We start from the raw sequence: 19888 nt of genomic DNA, 5'->3' as shown, positions 1-19888 counted from the left end.
TTTTTTTTGTAAGCAATTGAGGTTAAACTCTTATCAAATGAAAATATACTATTACAACTACAAGGTGTTCTATAAAAACCCCATGATGACCAAAAGGAAAATGTCTATAGAATTTATACAAAAGAAAACAGCAATTAACCAACACTTACCAATAAGGGAAAAAATGGTCAATGAAGAATAGTATAACTAGCAGAAGTGTCCTTCAAAAGGAAGGACAGATAAAGATTTTCTCTGGAGTTCCTGTTGTGGCTCAGTGGGTTACAAACATGACTAGTATCCATGAAGATGCATGTTTGATCCCTGGCCTTGCTCAGTGGGTTAAGGATCCCATGTTGCTGTGGCTTGTGTAGGCTGGCAGCTGCAGCTCTTATTTGACCCCTGGCCTCCTAGGAACTTCGTATGCCACAGGTGAGGCCCTAAAAAGAGAGAAAAAAAAAAAGACTTTCTCAGACAAACAAAAGCTGAAAGAGTTCATTGCCCTTAGATCTTCCTTACAGGAAATGCTAAAACGAGTTCTTTAAATTGAAAACAGTAACACATTTGCTTAAGAAAGTCAAACACTTAGAAAAACATAGAACACTGTATGAATGAAAAAATAGTGGGTGAATTTCTTTAATTTCTGATGTTAAAAGACAAAAGTATTAAAAATAAATATAATACTTTAATATGTACATAATACATATGTTTTTATTAAAGTATTTTTAAATGATAAAAGCAGTAGGTCAAAGCATTCCTTTGAATCAAAGTTAGATCTCCATAGATATATTTGAGTAAAGGAGCAAGTAGGCTAATTCATGAGAATGCTAGATTTAAACATCAGTAACTAGAGGCAATACATGTTAATTGACACATAAATTACAAAGTGTGGAAGGGCACAAAAACATAGCTTTTGCAAGTGATTGATGTTAAGCTGTTATCAAGTTAAAATACTGTTGTAACTAAAAGGTATTTTATATAAGCCATATTGTAACCAAAAATAATAATATCTATAAAATTATGCAGAAAAAGGGAAAGCAACAAAAGCATATCAATATGAAAATTAATGAAACAAAAAGAAAGATATCAAAAGGAAAGAAAGGCAAAAGAACTACAAGAAAAAATAAAACAATAGACAAAATTTGCAATGGAAGTTCCTTCCCAATCAATAACTATTTGAAATGGAAACAGATTAGCTCACCCTTCAAAAGACATAGAATAGGTAAATGGATGAAAAAACATGATAAGAAATGTGTACTGTCTATGAGAAACTCCCTTTTTTAAAAAAAGGAGTTTTCTCTTAAAAATTAGTTTTGGGTAGTTCCCGTCATGGCTCAGTGGTTAACGAATCCGACTAGGAACCATGAGGTTGCGGGTTCGATCCCTGGCCTCGCTCAGTGTGTTAAGGATCTGGCATTGCCTTGAGCTGTGGTGTAGGTCACAGACGCGGCTCAGATCTGGTATTGTTCTGCCTGTGGTATAGGCCAGCAGGTACAGCTCTGATTAGACTCCTAGCCTGGGAACCTCCATATGCCACGGGTGCGTCCCTAGAAAAAGACACACAAAAAAATTAGTTTTGGGGTGGAGGGATACACTGAGGGTTTGGAATGGAAATGCTATAAAATTTGGTTGTGATGATTGTTGTACAACTATAAATGTAATAAAATTCATTGAGTAATTAAAGTAAAAAATAAAATAGTTTTAATGAAATATAAGGTACATAAAATTTCAATAATGTTAGTATATAATCCAATGAATTTTGACAAATATTTGAAGTCTTCTCACATGTAACTCAATCAAAATACAAGAGTTCTTTTATATACCTTTTTACAAAGTTCTCTTGTATACCTTTTCATTCTGTCCCTTGTCACGTTTCCTCAGTGCCTAGTAACTGCTGATCTGCATTCTGTTACTAGAGTTTTCTGTTCTGCAAAATTTGAGAAATTCACTTTTGATTTAAAAATATGCATATACAAATTGGTAAAACCACTATGGAAAACAGTATGGAGTTTCCTCAAGAAATTAAAAATAGAACTACCACATCATTCAGCAATCCCACTCCTGGGCATATATCTGGAGAAAACCATAATTTGAAAAGATACATGCACCCAGTGTTCATTGCAGCACTATTTACAATAGCCAAGACATGGAAGCAAAGTAAATGTCCATCTACAGAGGAATGTGTAAAGAAGATATGGGGCATATGCACAATGGAATATTAGTTATAAGAAGGAATGAAAAAATTAAAATATACAGAAAATTAAAGTACACATAACATTCTATATATAGAACAAGATTCAACTACATGCTGTCTACAAGAGATACAATTTAGATTAAAATACAAAGCTTGGCAGTAAAGTGATAGTACCCATAGGAGAGCTGGAATGGCTATACTAATGTCAGACAAAATAGATTTTAGGATAGGAACTGTTACCAGGAATAAAGAGGGCAATTTATAGTGAAAAAGTAGTCAGTTCTCTAAGAAGACATAAAAAGTTAAGTGTGTACACAGCTAACAGTGTATCCAAATATAAAAGTGGTAAAAATAAAAAAAGAAATATAGAAACCCACAGTTATGATTGAAGATGTCAGTACTCCCTGTTCAGTAGTTGAATATATGATCCTGTAGCAGGAGGAAAGTATGTTAAATGTGGCTACTCCTAACTTCAAGGATGGGGAATTGCAATACTTCAAAAAAGTCAGGAGGAGACACAGACATTTGTCGACAGCACTAAAGACTACAAATAGCTGTGATGAGAGAAAGAGAAGGGGATGGAGGGGGAGAGGGGGAGAAAGAGAGAGCTGTAGTATTCAGAGAGACCAATGAGCAAAGAGCCTCAGGCTGTTTTCCCACAGTAGATCATGAAGTAAGAATTCCAGTGCCAAAAGTTATTGAGAAAGTAGGGAAGTACTACAGAGTAGGAAAAGTGAAATGGAAAAGGAAAAGAAGATAACTTGGGTATACTAAATGAGCAGTTTTCTCTTGTGGAGAATACCTAAAGGGGGCTTCTGGCATTGATTCAATCTTTTCACCCTATGGCTGAGGGAACTGGGATATTTATTTCTGACTTATAACTGTCAATGGTTCTGGGCTTCTCCCAGGAATATCAGCTCTCAGCTACCTTTACGTTATCCTTTGCATAACTCAAGAGAAAGAAAGTCCTCAGGCAGAGAGACCTGGGTGCTTAGAGTAGGATGATATTGAGTGATGAGGGGCTATAAATGAGACTCTCACAGTGCCTCTGACACAAATTAAAATATAGATGATAATATTTTGTCCTGTATGCTTTATTTTAGCTTAGATGACATAAATTATATGTTAATTTCTCCAAATGCAGAATATATCATAATTTTTTTATTGTCTGATCTTTTCATAGCTTCAGGATAAAAATAAGTATAGTGGGATCATATATTCACTCAAATCTAATTCATATGTGGAGAGAAAATAGAAATTATTTATATTCTTTATAATTGATCTGATTAGTCTCAAGAATTTTCATGTGCTGCTTTTATGGGAAAAAAATCTGGTGTTTAATGGAACTCTATTGTGTTTTAATTTTCTAATTTTTTAAGTTTTAGTGAAATACTTTTAATTTACAATGTGTTTCTGCTGTACAACAAAGTGATTTGATTATACCTATACGCACATCCATTCTTTTTCCAAAACTTTTCCCATAAAAGATATCATAGAATATTGGGTAGAGTTAACCATGTTATACAGCAGGCATAGTGTGCACATGCCAATTGCAAATGCCCAATCCGTCTCTGCCCCCCACCTTTCCCTTTTGGTAACCATTAAGTTTGTTTTCAAAAACTATTTATATCTTTGCTTAGTCTTTTGGACCAGGGATCAGCATACTATATAGCCTGCAGGCAGAATCTGGCCAGCCACTTACTTTTGTAAACACAGTTTTTTGAACACAGGTTTTCCTGTTCCTTCACACTTTGCAGAGGGCTAATTTCCCACTCTAATGTCAGCATTGAACAATTGCAACAGAGAAGTGTAAAATATTCACTGCATGGCCCTTTACAGAAAAAAAAGCTGACTTAACAAATCTTAACAGATAATTTTTCTTCATATTGCTCAACCTTTCCCCAAGTATCCTACCATCACGGCAATTCTCCAAGATGATATCTGTGTGTGAGGCTTCAATAACCTCATATGTATATTTAAGAGCAAAATCCTCAAGTGCAGTATGATTCCACCAGTCATTGGGTCTATCACACCAGCTATTTGTAGACATACACGTGGCAATTCTATAGGTGTGTACCCAAGGCTCTACTTCCTTTCCTTTAAATGTGTCCTGTGTTTCATGGCAATATTTTGCTGAATATGATTGCAAGACATGACATATTTTGAAGGCATGTGTATGTTTATGGTCTGTGTATCATTTTAGATCTGTATTTTGAGGCATTTCTCCTCTACTGTCTCAAGTTTTGTTCTCTAAGATGATTTATTTTAACTACTTTTTTTCATGGCCATATCTAAATAAGTCTATAGTGCAACACCTGGCTATTGGTACCATTATACCATATAGACCCCATCAGAAAACAAGGCCTACAGAAGAGGTAGTAAAACCACAGAATCAACCATTTTGGGAATCTAAGTTACCTGCTTATCGTTATCTTTTGCTTTCTGGATTGCTTAGCCTGATCATTTGACAGTGGAAAATGACTGTGTACATCTAATTTGATAGTTTGACAAATCAAGTAACTTTGTGCTTATACCATGCAATTTGGTCCATGAAGTCACCACTCATTATCCCATGATGTGGTTGGTTGTTCACATTAAAATGGTGAAAGTGTGTATTTTTCCAGAATAAAAATGCAATGCATTTACTATCCATTTAAATGAAGTTTGTTTGCAGAGGCTTTGAGTGTTCTTCCTACTACTGCTCAAATGGTAAGATTCAGCCTTACAAATAGGATAATTGTCTGTAAAATTGGTATAATAATTCAATTTTTTAAATGTTTTAAAAAGATCAGCTATGTTCATGCCTTGTTCAAGCCTTTGTTCTACAAAAGTAAAGCTGCTACCAATACTAACACATGATCCTTTTCTTTCGGACATTTCGAAATATAAGTTAATTAAGAAGTCTAAAACAGGAGTTCTCATCATGGCTCAGTGGGAAACAAATATGACTAGCATGCATGAGGACACAGGTTTGATCCCTGGCCTTGCTCAGTGGGTTAAAGATCCAGCGTTGCCATGAGCTGTGGTGTAGGTCGCAGATATGGCTCTGATCTGATGTTGCTGTGACTTTGGTGTAGGCCAGCAGCTACAATTCCGATTGGACACCTAACCTGGGAACCTCCATATGGTGTGGACATATGTGGCCCTAAAAAGACAAAAACAACAACACCAAAAAAACATCTAAAACAAAAACATCTTTTTCTAAAAACAAGCTAGGAGTTCCCATCGTGGCGCAGTGGTTAACGAATCCGACTAGGAACCATGAGGTTGTGGGTTCAGTCCCTGCCCTTGCTCAGTGGGTTAACGATCAGGCGTTGCCGTGAGCTGTGGTGTAGGTTGCAGACGCGGCTCGGATCCCGCATTGCTGTGGCCCTGGCGTAGGCCGGTGGCTATAGCTCCGATTCAACCCCTAGCCTGGGAACCTCCATATGCCGCGGGAGCGGCCCAAGAAATAGCAACAACAACAACAAAAATAAATAAATAAAAATAAAAACAAGCTAGATCATTACGATTTTAAATCTCAGGTTACATATTAATTTTTTGTTTATTGTAGAATAAAACTGTTTGGCTGAAGGAGTACCTCATTTTAGTTTTTGCTCTTCTGATGGCCTTTCATGTTATTTTTATAAAGGCCATTTAGCCTCCTCATGTCTTATAATTCCTTTAGGACTTGTAAGGGGAGTGTTTATATGATATTTAAGCTCCATCCACCTCCTGTTTTCTAACTAAGAGGAAACAACAAAATATTTCTTATTTTGATATAGGAGGAATATTTTACGCTGATTTTATAAGACTTTATCATTTATAAAAATAGTTCATAGATACGTTAACAAAAACATTACTCTTCTTTCTAATGATTCTGCTATGGTACAAGTGTGTGTGTGTGTTTACGTATGTTTGATCTTGTGAGCCTTCTTTCCTGTTCAAGGTAGTAATTACTGCAGTAGAAAACTCCTAAGAAATGATTCCTCATTGTCCTTTAATCATTAATATGTGCCTGAATTATGTGTTTCCCAGAAACACATAATTATTAATCCCGTTCTTCATTATGCATTGGGCAACTGCTGCTCTGAGCAAAGAGACTGCCTAACAGAAATGTGATTGGCAGATTTCACCAATCTCTTTGCCAGTGAGATTACACACCCAGAACATGCAGCCATTTAGACCCCTGGTATCAGAAAATACTTCTTCACTGTTGCATCTTGTCAGAGTCAATAAAGGCTATTTGAAACTTGTGTAAGGAATTTTTTTAAATTACTAACACCCCTGAGAAAGGTAGGTGCTACAAGATTTTGCTTTTCCTTTTTAATGCCATGACTTAGGAGGGGGTCAACTTCATTTTGGAGGATCTAGAGAAGTCAATGTGAATGATATGTGTATTTATTTATGTGTATAGTTATTAAACATGTGTGTGTGTTACACTAATGTTCAGTTTACTTTAGACGATCACCAGACAAAATTCAACACCTCATTATTTTAACAAAGTACCCACATTGCTTCACCCAGTTCCCAAGGTGATCAATCCATTTTGTCTCATTACAAAACTCTCCCAGGGTGGGAGTGGGGGCAGACATTAAGAGGTAAAATAATGATATATCTTAATGAGGCCTGGAGAGTCTTATCTCTGCATGACAGATGAATGAGGACCTTTGAGATTAATTAACCAAAAAAGTTACTTTCTTAGAGACTCCTTAATTTAGAGAGTTCTTATAGGATGATGTAGATGGTAACAAAAGTTACTTTAAATTTCTCATTAAAGGTTCTCATGGTGGCAATTTTAAGAAACAAGTATTTCTTCCTGAGTCTTATTGAAATGGTCTGAATCTGTACCATACTGTCATTTGAAAAAGAGCCTAGAAAGCATATTTTGTTATCATAGTTAGATCTAATACATGGCACGTGGTTGCCATCACAGTAGCAATGCAGAAACCATGCTTTTTGGAATAAGACAACTTTGGGGGCAAATTCCAGCTCTACCATTAACTAGAAGTATGACTTCAAGCATATCACTGAATTTATTAGTATCAGCTTTTATATCTATAAAATGAGGGACATACCTACCTCATAAAAATAAGAATTAAATAAGTGATGAATGCAAAGGCTTTAATGAAGAACTTTGCACAAGTGGAATGATCTATAGGTATTAGCTACTATCTTACATTACTGTGACAAAATTTTACTTTCTGTTTATTTGGTATCGCAAACACTCAAATGATGGCTTTAGTTTGTCCATTTCAAAATACAGTTAACTTTAAATAAACCTGTCAGCAGACCCATTATCTAATTTGTCTTCAAACTAATTTAGCATTTAATCCTATATTTTTTCTTGGTGTTGAATTGTTTCACTAAAAACCTTGATTCCCAGCAGTAATTACCACCAATATCATTGTTGCTCTACTTTCCCAAGGTCTTTGTTTTCTTATTTTATTGCAGAAAATTGGGGACTTGATCTTATGCGTTACCTCTTCCTTCTTCTTTTGTTAGTAAACCTTTGAACTAAAACTCTATTTTCTTTATAATTGGTACATTTTGACTAGAGCCCAAATATGTGGGGATGTTGACATAAGCTAATTTCAACATTAACCATTTTGGCTGGAGATCATATTTAAATTTTTAGCATTTTAGTTTCATGAGGATCGTCACATGGAAGAAAAAATATATATAATCACATAAAACAGAACTTTGGTTATTTTTCACCAATTAAAAATAATCAAAAGTATGGAATCATGTATTATACACATATGTTAAACTATCCTATTACCATAAACCACACTAATAGTTGTGAGCACCTGCATTATGCAGAGCATTATGTTAAGCAATTCAGAGGAATAATTCCATGCAAATGGAAATTTTATACATTGCAAGTGGGAATGAAAAATGACATAACAACTTTGGAAAATAGGCTACTTCTAAAGTTAAGTACATGTTTACATAAGACACAGCAATGTCATTCCTATAAAGGAAAATATGTCTACAAAAAGACTTGTACATAAATGTACATGATAGTTTTATTTAAAGTGGTAAATCCTCGAGACAATTAAAATATACATCAATGAATGAATAAATAAATAAACAGTGTTATTTCCATGTAATGGCATATTTCTCAACAATAAAAAGGATGTGAATTCAAATACACACCATAACAGGGATGAATGTCAAAAGCACTATGCTAAGTGAAAAAATCCAGACCAAAGTTTACATTCAAAGTTTACATTGTAGATCCCATTCATATAAAATTGTGGAAAGGGCAAAACAAATATAAGTGACAGAGAGAAAATTTGTTATTACCTGGGCTGAGGTTATTTGGGAATTGACTGCAAAGGGGTATGAGCAAATTTTTGCCCTTAATATTGACAGGAGCTTCCTAAAATTTTGAAAGTTCACTTAGAGTTAATAATGCACTACTTCACATAATGTATAGAAATATTAAAACATTATAGGCCAGTATCTCCCTTGCCCCAACACACATATCTGCATTTTAGGGTAGAGTTGTCATATACATAGAACAGCTGAAACTTTGTTAAATTTGTTTTTCAATGTTGCTAGTTTCTTGGTAAATTCCATAGGATTTACCACAAAAATGACCATGTGGTCTTCAAATAAAGAATATAATTTCTTCATTTCAATATGGATGACTTTATTTCTTTTTCTTGATTACTTGCTCTGGCTGAATTCTTAACTCAGTATTGAATAGAAGTGGTGAGATCAAACATCTTTGCTTTGTTCTTGACATTAGGTGGAAAATGTATTACTCAAGCAACAGAAATTGCACAATGATTCTGAACATGGAAAATTTAATATAAACATTTTATTGGGGGATTAGAGTAGCAGAAATTTGGCTCATGAGAGCTTAAGATAATTCTAAAGAATTTAGGAGTTATTATATTATGCATATACATCTTTCATATTTACGTGTATCTTTATATGTCTTTCATATGTTGATCAAACAGTTCCTTGATGTGAATGTCAAGTAACTCTGACTTTTCTTTTGATATATGCATTGTCTGTTCACCTTAAAATTCTCAAGTAGCTTGACCTCCTTGAACTATACAAACTAAAAGTCATAGACAAAATTATGCACTTCTTTCTGCTTCGATTTCATCTTATTTATGCATTAGCTTTGTAGATAGAATCAGCAAAATATCTTGAATTTGGAGTACAATAGATCCTGCCTTTAATTACAATTCCTCTGATTTAATTTGGTCTAAGGGATGTTGCTTTCCCATCCTGAAATTCACTCCTCACATTTGAAAGAATGAAGATGATAATGTGTATTTTGAGGTGATAATATAAAGGTTTAATAAAGAGAACTTCTTGGCACATAGTGAGAAACTAAACAATGCAATTTATTTTTCCCTTTCCTTTATAGAATCTATTCTATTACTAATAGGACATAATTCTATTTCACATAGTATTTTTAGAGTTTAACTTCATTTAATAAACTGTGTTAAATACCTCTTGTTACCACCAGAATATGGGCTAAAAGTAGGTAGGAAACTTAGTGAAAGGCTAAGAATAATCTATTGGGTTGGGGCAGATATTTTAGATAATCTTAGGGGTAAGCAACCAAAGACATTTCAAGTAGGTTGATGATCAACCATAGCTGACAGCTCCCAAGTGGCAATAACATTAGAAAAGTTTGCCCCAGATGTGTAATTAAGCAAGATTCATGGCCAGGGCAAGGAGTAAAACTACTAGAGGACAATGGATTGTGGAGAAAAGTTTTAGGATTCTATAAAGTCCTGATGTAGGAGAAGTCCAGTTTGGGGAAAGTTCCAGTTGGGAATTAAGGCAGAACTTCTAGTGTAGGAAAATAAGATAGGAATAGGGTATTTCAAAACATGTGGCTAATGTGAAATCATCTTGATCATAAGGAACAAGACAGTGTGATTTAAAAAATATACAGTTTGCATCTACCAACACCAAACTGCTCGTCCATCCTACTTCCTTTCCCCTCCCCCATGGCAACCACAAGTCTGTTCCTTATGTCCCTGAGTCTGTCCAATATCTTAGGATAGAAAATGATGGAAGATAGTATGAGAAAAAGTATATATATGTATATATATACATATACATATACATATATATATATATATATATATATATATATATATATATATATGAATGACTGGGTCACCGTGCTACACAGCAGCAACTGACACACACTATAAATCAACTATACTCTAATAAAATAAATTAATAAAAATTAAATTAATATATATATTTCCTTATGACATTCCATGCAAAAGGCACCACTTAAGGTTCTGGAGGTACATTAGGAAACAAGATAAAAAAAAATCCCTGCCTTCATGGAGTTCCTGTTTTGTTAGGGAAACAAACAATAAACAAATAGAAATACATATAATGAAGTCGTGAGTATTTCAAGAGTATGGTTGCAAAAGGTCTCTCTCTGGTTGTGTCATTTGAGTATCAATGGCTGTAGTTAAGTGAGTGAGTAAGCTATTGAAATATTAAGTACAAGAGAAAAATTATAATTAGTTTTGAGGATCTACAATAAAGCAGATAAACACTTTACATTTGTTTCATTTAGCAGGTATAACAGCACTTGCAAAAAAGGTATTGTGATCTCCATGTTATAGAGGGAAAAACTGAGGCCTACAACTAGTGGCAGGGGAAAAAATTAGATAAATTCTTCATCCTACTTATTAAGTAGCCTGCTCTCCTTCTTCTAAGTGGAGATTTAAAGTGTTTTTAATGAAGATTTCCTTGCCCCCAAACAATTCACTTTCTGTTGGACCAAAGTTTAAATAACTGGGAGAAGAGATTAGACTAAAAGGACCTGCATTTCCTTGGTATCTGTTAAATGTCTAGAATAATTCACTTACTACATTTTTTTTCTGTCTTTTTGCCTTTTCTAGGGCCACTCCCCCGGCATGTGGAGGTTCCCAGGCGAGGGGTCTAATCGGAGCTGTAGCCACCGGCCTATGCCAGAGCCACAGCAACTTGGGATCCGAACCGTGTCTGCAGCCTACACCACAGCTCACAGCAATGCCGGATCCTTAACCCACTGAGCAAGGCCAGGGATCGAACCTGCAACCTCATGGTTCCTAGTCAGATTCATTAACCATTGAGCCACAACGGGAACTCCTACTTACTACATTTTGATGATTGTTGCTCTATTTCTCTGCTTATTTCACTGCACTGCACTTGGCTTAAGTAAAGTCACCTTAAATATTTATTTGAATGAATAGAAAACATGACTACTGCCCTGTTCCCTCTATTTGGTAAAAACTCTTTCAAAGACAAGGGCTGTGATACCACTGAAGCTTTATTCCAAGGGCCAGAAGATGAATCTTCCCTCACAATGATAGAGATACTTAATAGGTATGAAACAACTGACAGATATGAGGTTACTGAGGTTCTGCTTCATCAACTACAACAAAAACTCAAATGGGACTCAGAATTACATTTGTTTAGCAAATGAACTGTCAATTCTGCACAGTCGTCCCCAACTGGCTCTTGTTTTTGTCTTTACCGTCCCTGAACCTACTGCACTTTTACTTCTGGAAAATGCTTTGCTAAAACCTATCTTAGCACAATGGAGTGTTGATTTCGTAAAGTCTGATTCAAAACACAGAGAAATGAGGACCTGACTTGCTTAGGGTGATATCACAAATAAAGTGATATTTTAACTGGGTCTTTAATGATGATAATGAGTTTGTTCAGCGGAAGACTATGGAAAGAGCATTTCTGACAGAATAAAAGGCAAGAGCTTAAGGGAAGTGAGTGGGGAAAATGTTCTCTTCAAAAACCTTGCATTATCTCTTCACTCTGACATGAACCCCTAAACACCATGTTGTGACTGTTTCAGTGTGACAGATTCCCTGGCTGAACTCTGATCCAGAAAAGAAACACTAGGAGAGCAGAATTACATCTGCATAATCCCCTTCTCTTCCCATCACCTCTTTCTCTTCCCATCATTCCCTTCTCTTCCTATTCTCTCTTTCTTTCCATCACTTCTTTCTCTTCTCCTCTCCCCTTTCTCACTGTCCTTTCTTTCCTTCAATTTGCTATTTGGGTAGGAATAGCATGTGTATCATGATAAGCTCATTAAGCAAAAGAACAATGGAAAGTTAGAGGGACAGCACTAAAGTCAAAGCTTTTTAGTAAACAGACTATACAAAACCATAGAACAATAGCAACTTGGATTTTGTATTGACCCCTAGTTGTGTTTCTGATTATAAATACAAACTAAATTTCTAATACTGAAAAACAACAGAATTGGTCACCCCTTACAGGCTCTTCCTGGCTACCTTTTTCACGTTCTCTTTCATTCTCTGCTTTGGCTTCCAGTCAAGGATTGCTTCCAGGTTTAAGACCAACAACAGATACACTTTGTGGATGGTAAAGCACATTGATGGCTATGATTAACTCATTAAGAGACCTACCTGAGGTCTCGTCCAGAAGTCCTTTGCCTTTATACAACTTCTTTACGTTTATTTCAGAAGTCACAGAATGCCTCCAGAAAACATATGGTTGAAATTCTCCCATTCCTCAACTCCTAGGCCACCAATTGAAGGCTTATCTGATGCAGACATGTGAGCGGTTAATTATATAATCATACCAGCCTAGATGAGGAAGTGCTAGGATAAGGGAGAAAGGAAGAAGAGAGGATTAGGAGGAAAGGAAAACAAAGAGGGAGAGACAGAAGGCAACTGGGAAGAGATTATCTCTCTTGAGTAGGATAATTTATTAGTTATGTAGTCTTGAACAATTCACTTCACATTTTCAAATCAGTTTCTTCATCTGTAGAAGGAGGAAGTGATAATTTCTGTGCAAATTCCTTTTCTAAGCAATGTGATAGCTACTGATCTCTATCACTTTTCGGGAAGGAAGGCCACCTGCTGTAGCACCTTCTTCAGATAATTCTTTACCTCCTTATTTCTCAGGCTGTAGATCAGAGGGTTCAGCATGGGGGTAACAAGGTTATTCAGGACCTGAACAGTTGCATTAAGCCAAGGGTTAGGAGTGGGCTGTAGGTAAATAAGAACCACTGGCATAAAAGAGAGAAGGATGGCAGTGAGGTGGGCACTACAGGTAGAAAAGGCACGATGTCGGCCTTCAGTAGATCGGATTTGAAGAATGGAGGATACAATGCGGCTGTAGGAAGTGATGATAAGAAGGAAGCAGCTGAGAGGCATGAGACCCACACTAACGAACCCCACCATCTCCAGAGTGGAGGTTTCTGCACAAGCCAACTTCAGCATCACTGGGATATCACAGAAGTAATAGTCCACCTCATTGGGGCCACAGTAGGGCAATTGGAAGGTGAGAGCAGTTAGAAAGGTGGCCTGAATGCAGCCAAAAAAAGAGGTCCCTATGGCCAGGAGGGCACACGCTCTGTGACTCATGATTATTGTATAGCGTAGAGGGTAACAGATGGCAACAAAGCGGTCATAGGCCATCACTGTGTACAGGAAACACTCTGTACAACCCAGGAAATGGTAGAAGAAGAGCTGGGACACACAGCCTGTGTAGGAGATGGCTCGGCTATTCCCTGAGAGGTAGAAGAGCATCTTGGGGGAACTCACAGAAGGAAAAAATATGTCACACATAGACAGTTCACACAGGAAGAAGTACATGGGAGTGTGAAGCCGAGTGGAGGAGACAATTGCCAGGAGGATGAGCAGGTTCCCTATAAGGGTAAAGATGTAGAAGGACAAAAAGAGGACAAAGAGCATGGTTTCCAGATCCTCTGTGTGTGGGATGCCCAGCAGAATAAACATGGTCACCACTGAGGCATTCCTCATCTTTGTGAGAATGTTATTAGAATGCCTTCAAAACAGAACACAGGTCTCCAAAGTGTGAATACTGGTATCAAACTGAGAAGCTATTTAATAAATAATAAACAATTATTTAATTATCATCTCATGTTTTCTTTTAGCAAGTATACTTTACAAAAACATTAATAACCTAAATACATTTAAAGGAAGATTTTAAATATGTAATGTGGCTTTAAATCATCCCATATGAAAATGATTTAATAAAATTAATAGCTAATATTGACCGAGCATTTGCAAGCACAATGCTAATTTTAATGTTATTTTATTTTTAAATGTAAGTCTCAAAACAACCTTAATAAGTGAAAGATGATTAAAATCACAGAGAGTTTTAGTAATATGGTCGTATAGCTCAAATGCAACTGATCCAAGATTAATTTTCAGGTCTGATTCCAGAGCCAAACTTATACCCCTTTTACTGTGAAAGTTCCCAAGAAATATTGCTTAGAGAAGCAGATGATGATACTCATCTTCAAATACTTGAAGAGCTGCTGTGTAGATTTTCGGTATCCTTTTCCTTGGCGAATAACCATTAAAACAGAGTGGAACTAATAAAAAGTTGGATTTCATGTCAGTGTAGAAAAAAATTAAGGAGTGAGTTGCCCTGTGAAGAAGGATTGTGTTCTTATCACTGTAAGTGTTTAAATAAGGATAAAATGATAGTCTTTCAAGGGTATGATGACCTTGAATTCCTACTTTGAATGCAAAGTTATCCCACAGGCACTCTTAATATCCTCTGAAATTCTTTGACTTTATTACATTTTTCATCTTTTCAAATATATCTGAGAAGGACAGTAAAGCTTAACAAATGGTTCTCCTAGTAAACAGGTGGTTTTGATTTAAATATGATAAATCTATCCACCTCTATAACAGTTATAAGTTTGAATATAGCTGTGTGAGTGACAATAGTAACAATACCATGTATCTTAATAGAAGAGAGGCACATGCAGTATAGAAGGCCCGAATGCCACTGAGCCAGAGTCCTTTAAAATTACAGAAACTCTTTGGGTTACATCTGTGTATGGTCTGTAGTTTAAAAAAAAAAAAAGTCAACCTGAGTTATGTTAATATAAATATGTCCAGGCACTGTGATGAATGTTTCATGTACATTAATACCTTTAGTCCTTACCACAATTCTGTGAAGCAGGTAGTATTAATTCCCATTTACATTAGGAAACTAAGGCACAAAGCGTTTAAGCAAATTGACCAAGTTCCTGCATCTGTTAGACAGTAGAATTGGATTTCACACAAATAAGAATAGGAACAGCCTCTGAGTTACTACTTCTGAATGAACATTCATTCATAAATAATGGCAATTTTAAATAAAATTACTGTGTTGCTTGATAGTTATAGTGTATTTTTTTGATCTCTTAATTCTTACAAAATTCTTGTAAGGTAGTGGTAATTAACCCTGATTTTCAAAAATGGACACTGAAAATCAGAGAGTTAAAAACTGTTTTAAAATTAAAAATGAAGGGCAATTCATACCCAAATCTTCTGCTCCAAGTTTAGTGTTCTTTCCACTATGCCTTCAGAGCCTCTCAAAAAACCACAGTACAGAAAGCAGTCACCCCTTTGTGATGGAAAAACCACTCACAGATTCATTCTTAGGGTTTGGAGAGAAGTCTTCCTGATGCACCACCTCCAACCATTAACTGTCTTTATCTACTATTCTCTGAAGAGTTTATGGCACTAGATTGTTGCTCCAGAGAGGGAGACAGGTCTCTCAAGATCATATTCCATCTGAATCAGTCCACAGCTACAGAAAAATTTCATTTCCTAAAGATGATCTCCAAGAGAACACCTCAGATTATGATGTAACCTAAATGAAAATTTGCATCATATTTGCTTCATTCAGAAATAATAGCCTACTGTCTTATTTAACTCCTATTTATGAGTTCCAATATTCAATAAGCTTTGCAAACTGCCCCCCTTTCTGTAACTGGCCTGAAATGGCCACTCACAGAAGTAAATCTCATCTCTTTAATTGGGAGTTGAAGTTTTACTTTTGTAAGTCTATATATTTATATTAACACACAAGCATTAATATAAAAATGAGTATTCACTTATTAGTGTGTGCATGCAAAGATGGGTGGTAGAAGATAGTAAAAAAAAACAATAGCAAAAAGAAAACAGTGAAGAAAGGCTCTTTGAACATTGATACCTCAAAGACTGATGAATTGAATGTAACTCAGGAGGGGAGGTTACTTTTTTCATATGTTTCAATTTATACATATGGGAGAAACGCCCCACAGGAGTTTGGAAAGGGAGATCTATGGTTCACTCTTCACTCTAGATATTGTGGCTGATAGTACAGATTATCCTCCTCAAGGTAAGAGCTGAACCTCTGAAAGGGCCTGATGTCACACTCATACCATAGTTCTTCTCCACTTGGTTTATATATATAAAGCAGTCCTGAATAACAAAAAGAAAGACTGACCTGGATTTCCGATTTCCTGTCGTGGCACAGTGGTTAACGAATCCGACTAGTAACCATGAGGTTGTGGGTTCAATTCCTGGCCTTGCTCAGTGGCTTAAGGATCTGGCGTTGCCCTGAGCTGTGGTGTAGGTCACAGACATGGCTCAGATCTCGCGTTGATATGGCTCTGGCATAGGCCGGCGGCTACAGCTCCCATTAGACCCCTAGCCTGGGAACCTCCATATGCCACATGGGTGCAGCCCTAGAAAAGACAAAAAAAAAAAAAAGGCTGACCTAAGTCATTGTAAGAGATGTTATTTCATTATGATTCCAGCCCATGTCATGGGAACAGTCAAATGTAGTGTCTCTTGCACAATCCAGAAAAGGTAAGTTTCACAAATATTTAAGTATAAACCTTTATTAATTATTATAATACCTACCTTTCCTAAATGTCTCTTATATGATCATTATAACAACTTATTCCTAATGTCTAACTTCATCAGCAAAAGAGGCTGCAGGGGCAAACACTTGTATTTAACCTTCGTAAAGCATCTTCTGGTCATTTTATGGTCACACCCACAACTTATGGAAGTTCCCAGGCTAGGGGTCAAATTGGAGCCATAGATGCCTATGCCTATGCCTATGCTAAAGCCATGCCAGACCCATGCCCTGTGGCAACGCCAGATCCTTAACTCACTGAGCAAGGCCAGGGATAGAACCTGCATCCTCGGGGATACTAGTCAAGTTCTTAACCTCCAGAGCCACAGTGGGAACTCACTGTAAGCTATCTTCTTTTCAAATATCTTAGTTTATAACATCTGAAACAAACCAACATTTCCAACAATTCCCAACATACCATTTTTCTGTAATAATTTGTCTTAGTGTGCTGATCTAATAGTGTAGTTCATGTGCATAAGCATCAGTGACATTCTGCTAACCATGAAGGTTCCTGCTCAGTAAGATGGAATATCTCTTAATTCATTCTTCCAGAAGTCACTGTGGATCTGTCACTCACTCAAACTAAGGATCACTTTCTAAGGAAGGTTCTCTGTTTCTCCTGAAGCTTGCCCCTTATCTCTGTCCATTTCCAGTTCATATGTAGCTTAGCACACACAGGACTTGGACATTGAGCCTTAGAAACTTTAAAACTACTGAGGTGTTCTAGTCCGCATGGTAATGTAGAAAATAGAGCATAATTCTGGCTGAGGAAAAATTTGTGATATAACAGAAAGAATGAAAAAAAAAAAGAGAAATCAGAAATCTTATGATTTTTGACCCAGCTTTACCATATGTTTTCTGCATCAGCTCAGAAAATAGAAGAGAAAGGGCCTCAGAGGTTAGTTGTGGGGCAGAGGAGACCTCTGAGCATGACTGTTCTGGGCCCCAAAGCAAAGTTCTGTGGATAGGAAGTGTGAAGCAGTGCACAAGAGCAAAGCTGTCTCTGTTATGCAGATATAATGCACATGATATGCCTGGCCTGGCCAGGTACTCTCAATGCAGACTAATCTTACCTGTCACTCCTCCACTTTAATACCTGGAATTGATCCCTCTTGCCCATTTAATTGTACAATTAAGATTCCTTAGCTCTACACAGTGTTCTTTACTTTATGAAATTCAACTCTTCTGTCTAGTTTTCTTTACACCAATATCCTCTCTTCCTGTCATGCGTGACCATGTGGAGTTGTTCACCACCCTCTGATTGGCAAGTACTTCTTAGTACCTCTGCCCAGCATTTCTTTAATTTTGTCTATTCCATGATAGATAGTGTTCATCATTAAGGTTCTGACTCTTATGTAAGTTTTCCTGCAAAGCCTTCCTAGAGCCCTCAAGGGGGTCTGAGCTCTTATTGCATCTGTGTGAATGTCACAGATACAGTTTTATGATGGAATGGTTAGGAGAAGTTCATTAAAGTCAGACTGACTGGACTCTAATTCTAACTCTGCCTTTCCTACATGTGTGGCATTTAAGAAGGTATTTAACCTCTCCATGCCTCTGTCTCCTCATGTGTATAACGAAGATATTAATATCTACTATACAATTTAGTTATGAGAATTAAGTATATTAATAAATATGTTTCAGTTAATGCCTCACACATAGTAAGCTCCATGTAAGTGTTTACTATTGCTATCACTATACTTTATTATATAATTCTATATGTGTCTGGTTCTTCATTAATTAGTGAACTTCTATAGGTTGAAGATCATGGCTGGGTTGTCTTTATAGAATTAATGATGAGCATTATGTCTGAAACAAAGTAGGCAACTAGTAAAATGATTTAAACATGATGGCTTTTTTCATAAGTGATCTGAACAATTTGGTTCATCTTTGACCAAATTGTAATCCAGAGCAAAACTTGTCTTAGATATTTTCTCTTCTGCATTTGTGGTACTCCTCCTCTCTAAAACATGAACAGAGACCTTTTTTTCCTGGGGAAATTATTTCATTTTTTCTCTAATAATTTGAATTTGAAATGAGGTTTTAAAAGCTATAAACACATTATTTTGTAAAGGCAGAATTCAGACATTCATCTGTAGAACTCTGGCCTACCCAGTCTCCATCTCCCTTGGTCCATTAGACTAGGAAGAACAAAAATAAGTACCAATGATGGAGTTACCATAACTGTAAGTTTTTAAGCCATGCTTCATGTTTTGCATGGCCTACTGTCAGAGCTTAGCCCATGTCTTCCTCTCAGCAAGCATCAACTAATGTGGGCATATTGTAATAAAATAAGATGAAATAAATGCTAAATTAATTAAATAATTGGCCTTATCATCATTTTTTGTTGTTGAAGAAAATCTGAAATATTTGTAAAATTTTTAAAAGTTTGTCTTTTTAAAGAATTTTCAGACTAGAATTAGATAGATTAGTGTGTATGTGGAATAGGAAAGAGTTTCTGTGAACAGAAACTCCTGTGAGATTCTATAATTAGCATTTCTTTTGTATATACATGTATATGTAAAAGAATAAATATATAGGTGCATATGTATATTACACATATAATTGATTTATTCAACTTAATGTGTGTGTGAGTGTGTGTGTATGTGTGTATAATGGCAATTATTGTAGAAACTCTTTTCCCAAAAGTGAGGAAAAGAAGAAATGAAAACATAGTAAACTACTTATAGATTTGTCTCTTTTTAAATAACTAGAAGAGCTTAAATCATAAAGATTTTCTATTCTGCCATTTTAAAGTTTATAATCAGTTATGAATATAAGTATAAAATGAGAGCATATTAGAATGAATTAGGAGATAAATGGATGCTTTTAGGTTGAAAATAACAATTAATTTAAGTTCCTTGACAAGGGATTTTTAATGTAGTTAATACTGGAAAGTCTTCTACATCCAGTAATGCAATTTATATGCTTTTTTTCTACAGAGGATTGCACATTAAAACAAATAAACAAAAAAACAGACTTAGCTGAATTAGTGATCAAATACAGATCGCTAGTGATAAAATGTTCATTATAAATAGCTTTCAATCTATTTTTTGTTTAAAA

General features: G+C 35.9%; 1 protein-coding gene across 1 annotated transcript; it reads right to left on the bottom strand.

Moving 5' to 3' along the window:
* Positions 1 to 13008: 13008 nt before the first annotated feature.
* Positions 13009 to 13941, bottom strand: LOC125111875 (olfactory receptor 149-like). The gene has a single exon (XM_047754010.1). It carries the CDS (start codon positions 13939 to 13941, stop codon positions 13009 to 13011), a length of 933 nt encoding a protein of 310 aa, XP_047609966.1.
* Positions 13942 to 19888: the final 5947 nt, after the last annotated feature.

This window comes from Phacochoerus africanus, chromosome 11 (genome assembly GCF_016906955.1).
Source record: "Phacochoerus africanus isolate WHEZ1 chromosome 11, ROS_Pafr_v1, whole genome shotgun sequence".
NCBI classification, from domain to species: domain Eukaryota; kingdom Metazoa; phylum Chordata; class Mammalia; order Artiodactyla; family Suidae; genus Phacochoerus; species Phacochoerus africanus.
This window is presented reverse-complemented; position numbering and strand designations above follow the sequence as displayed.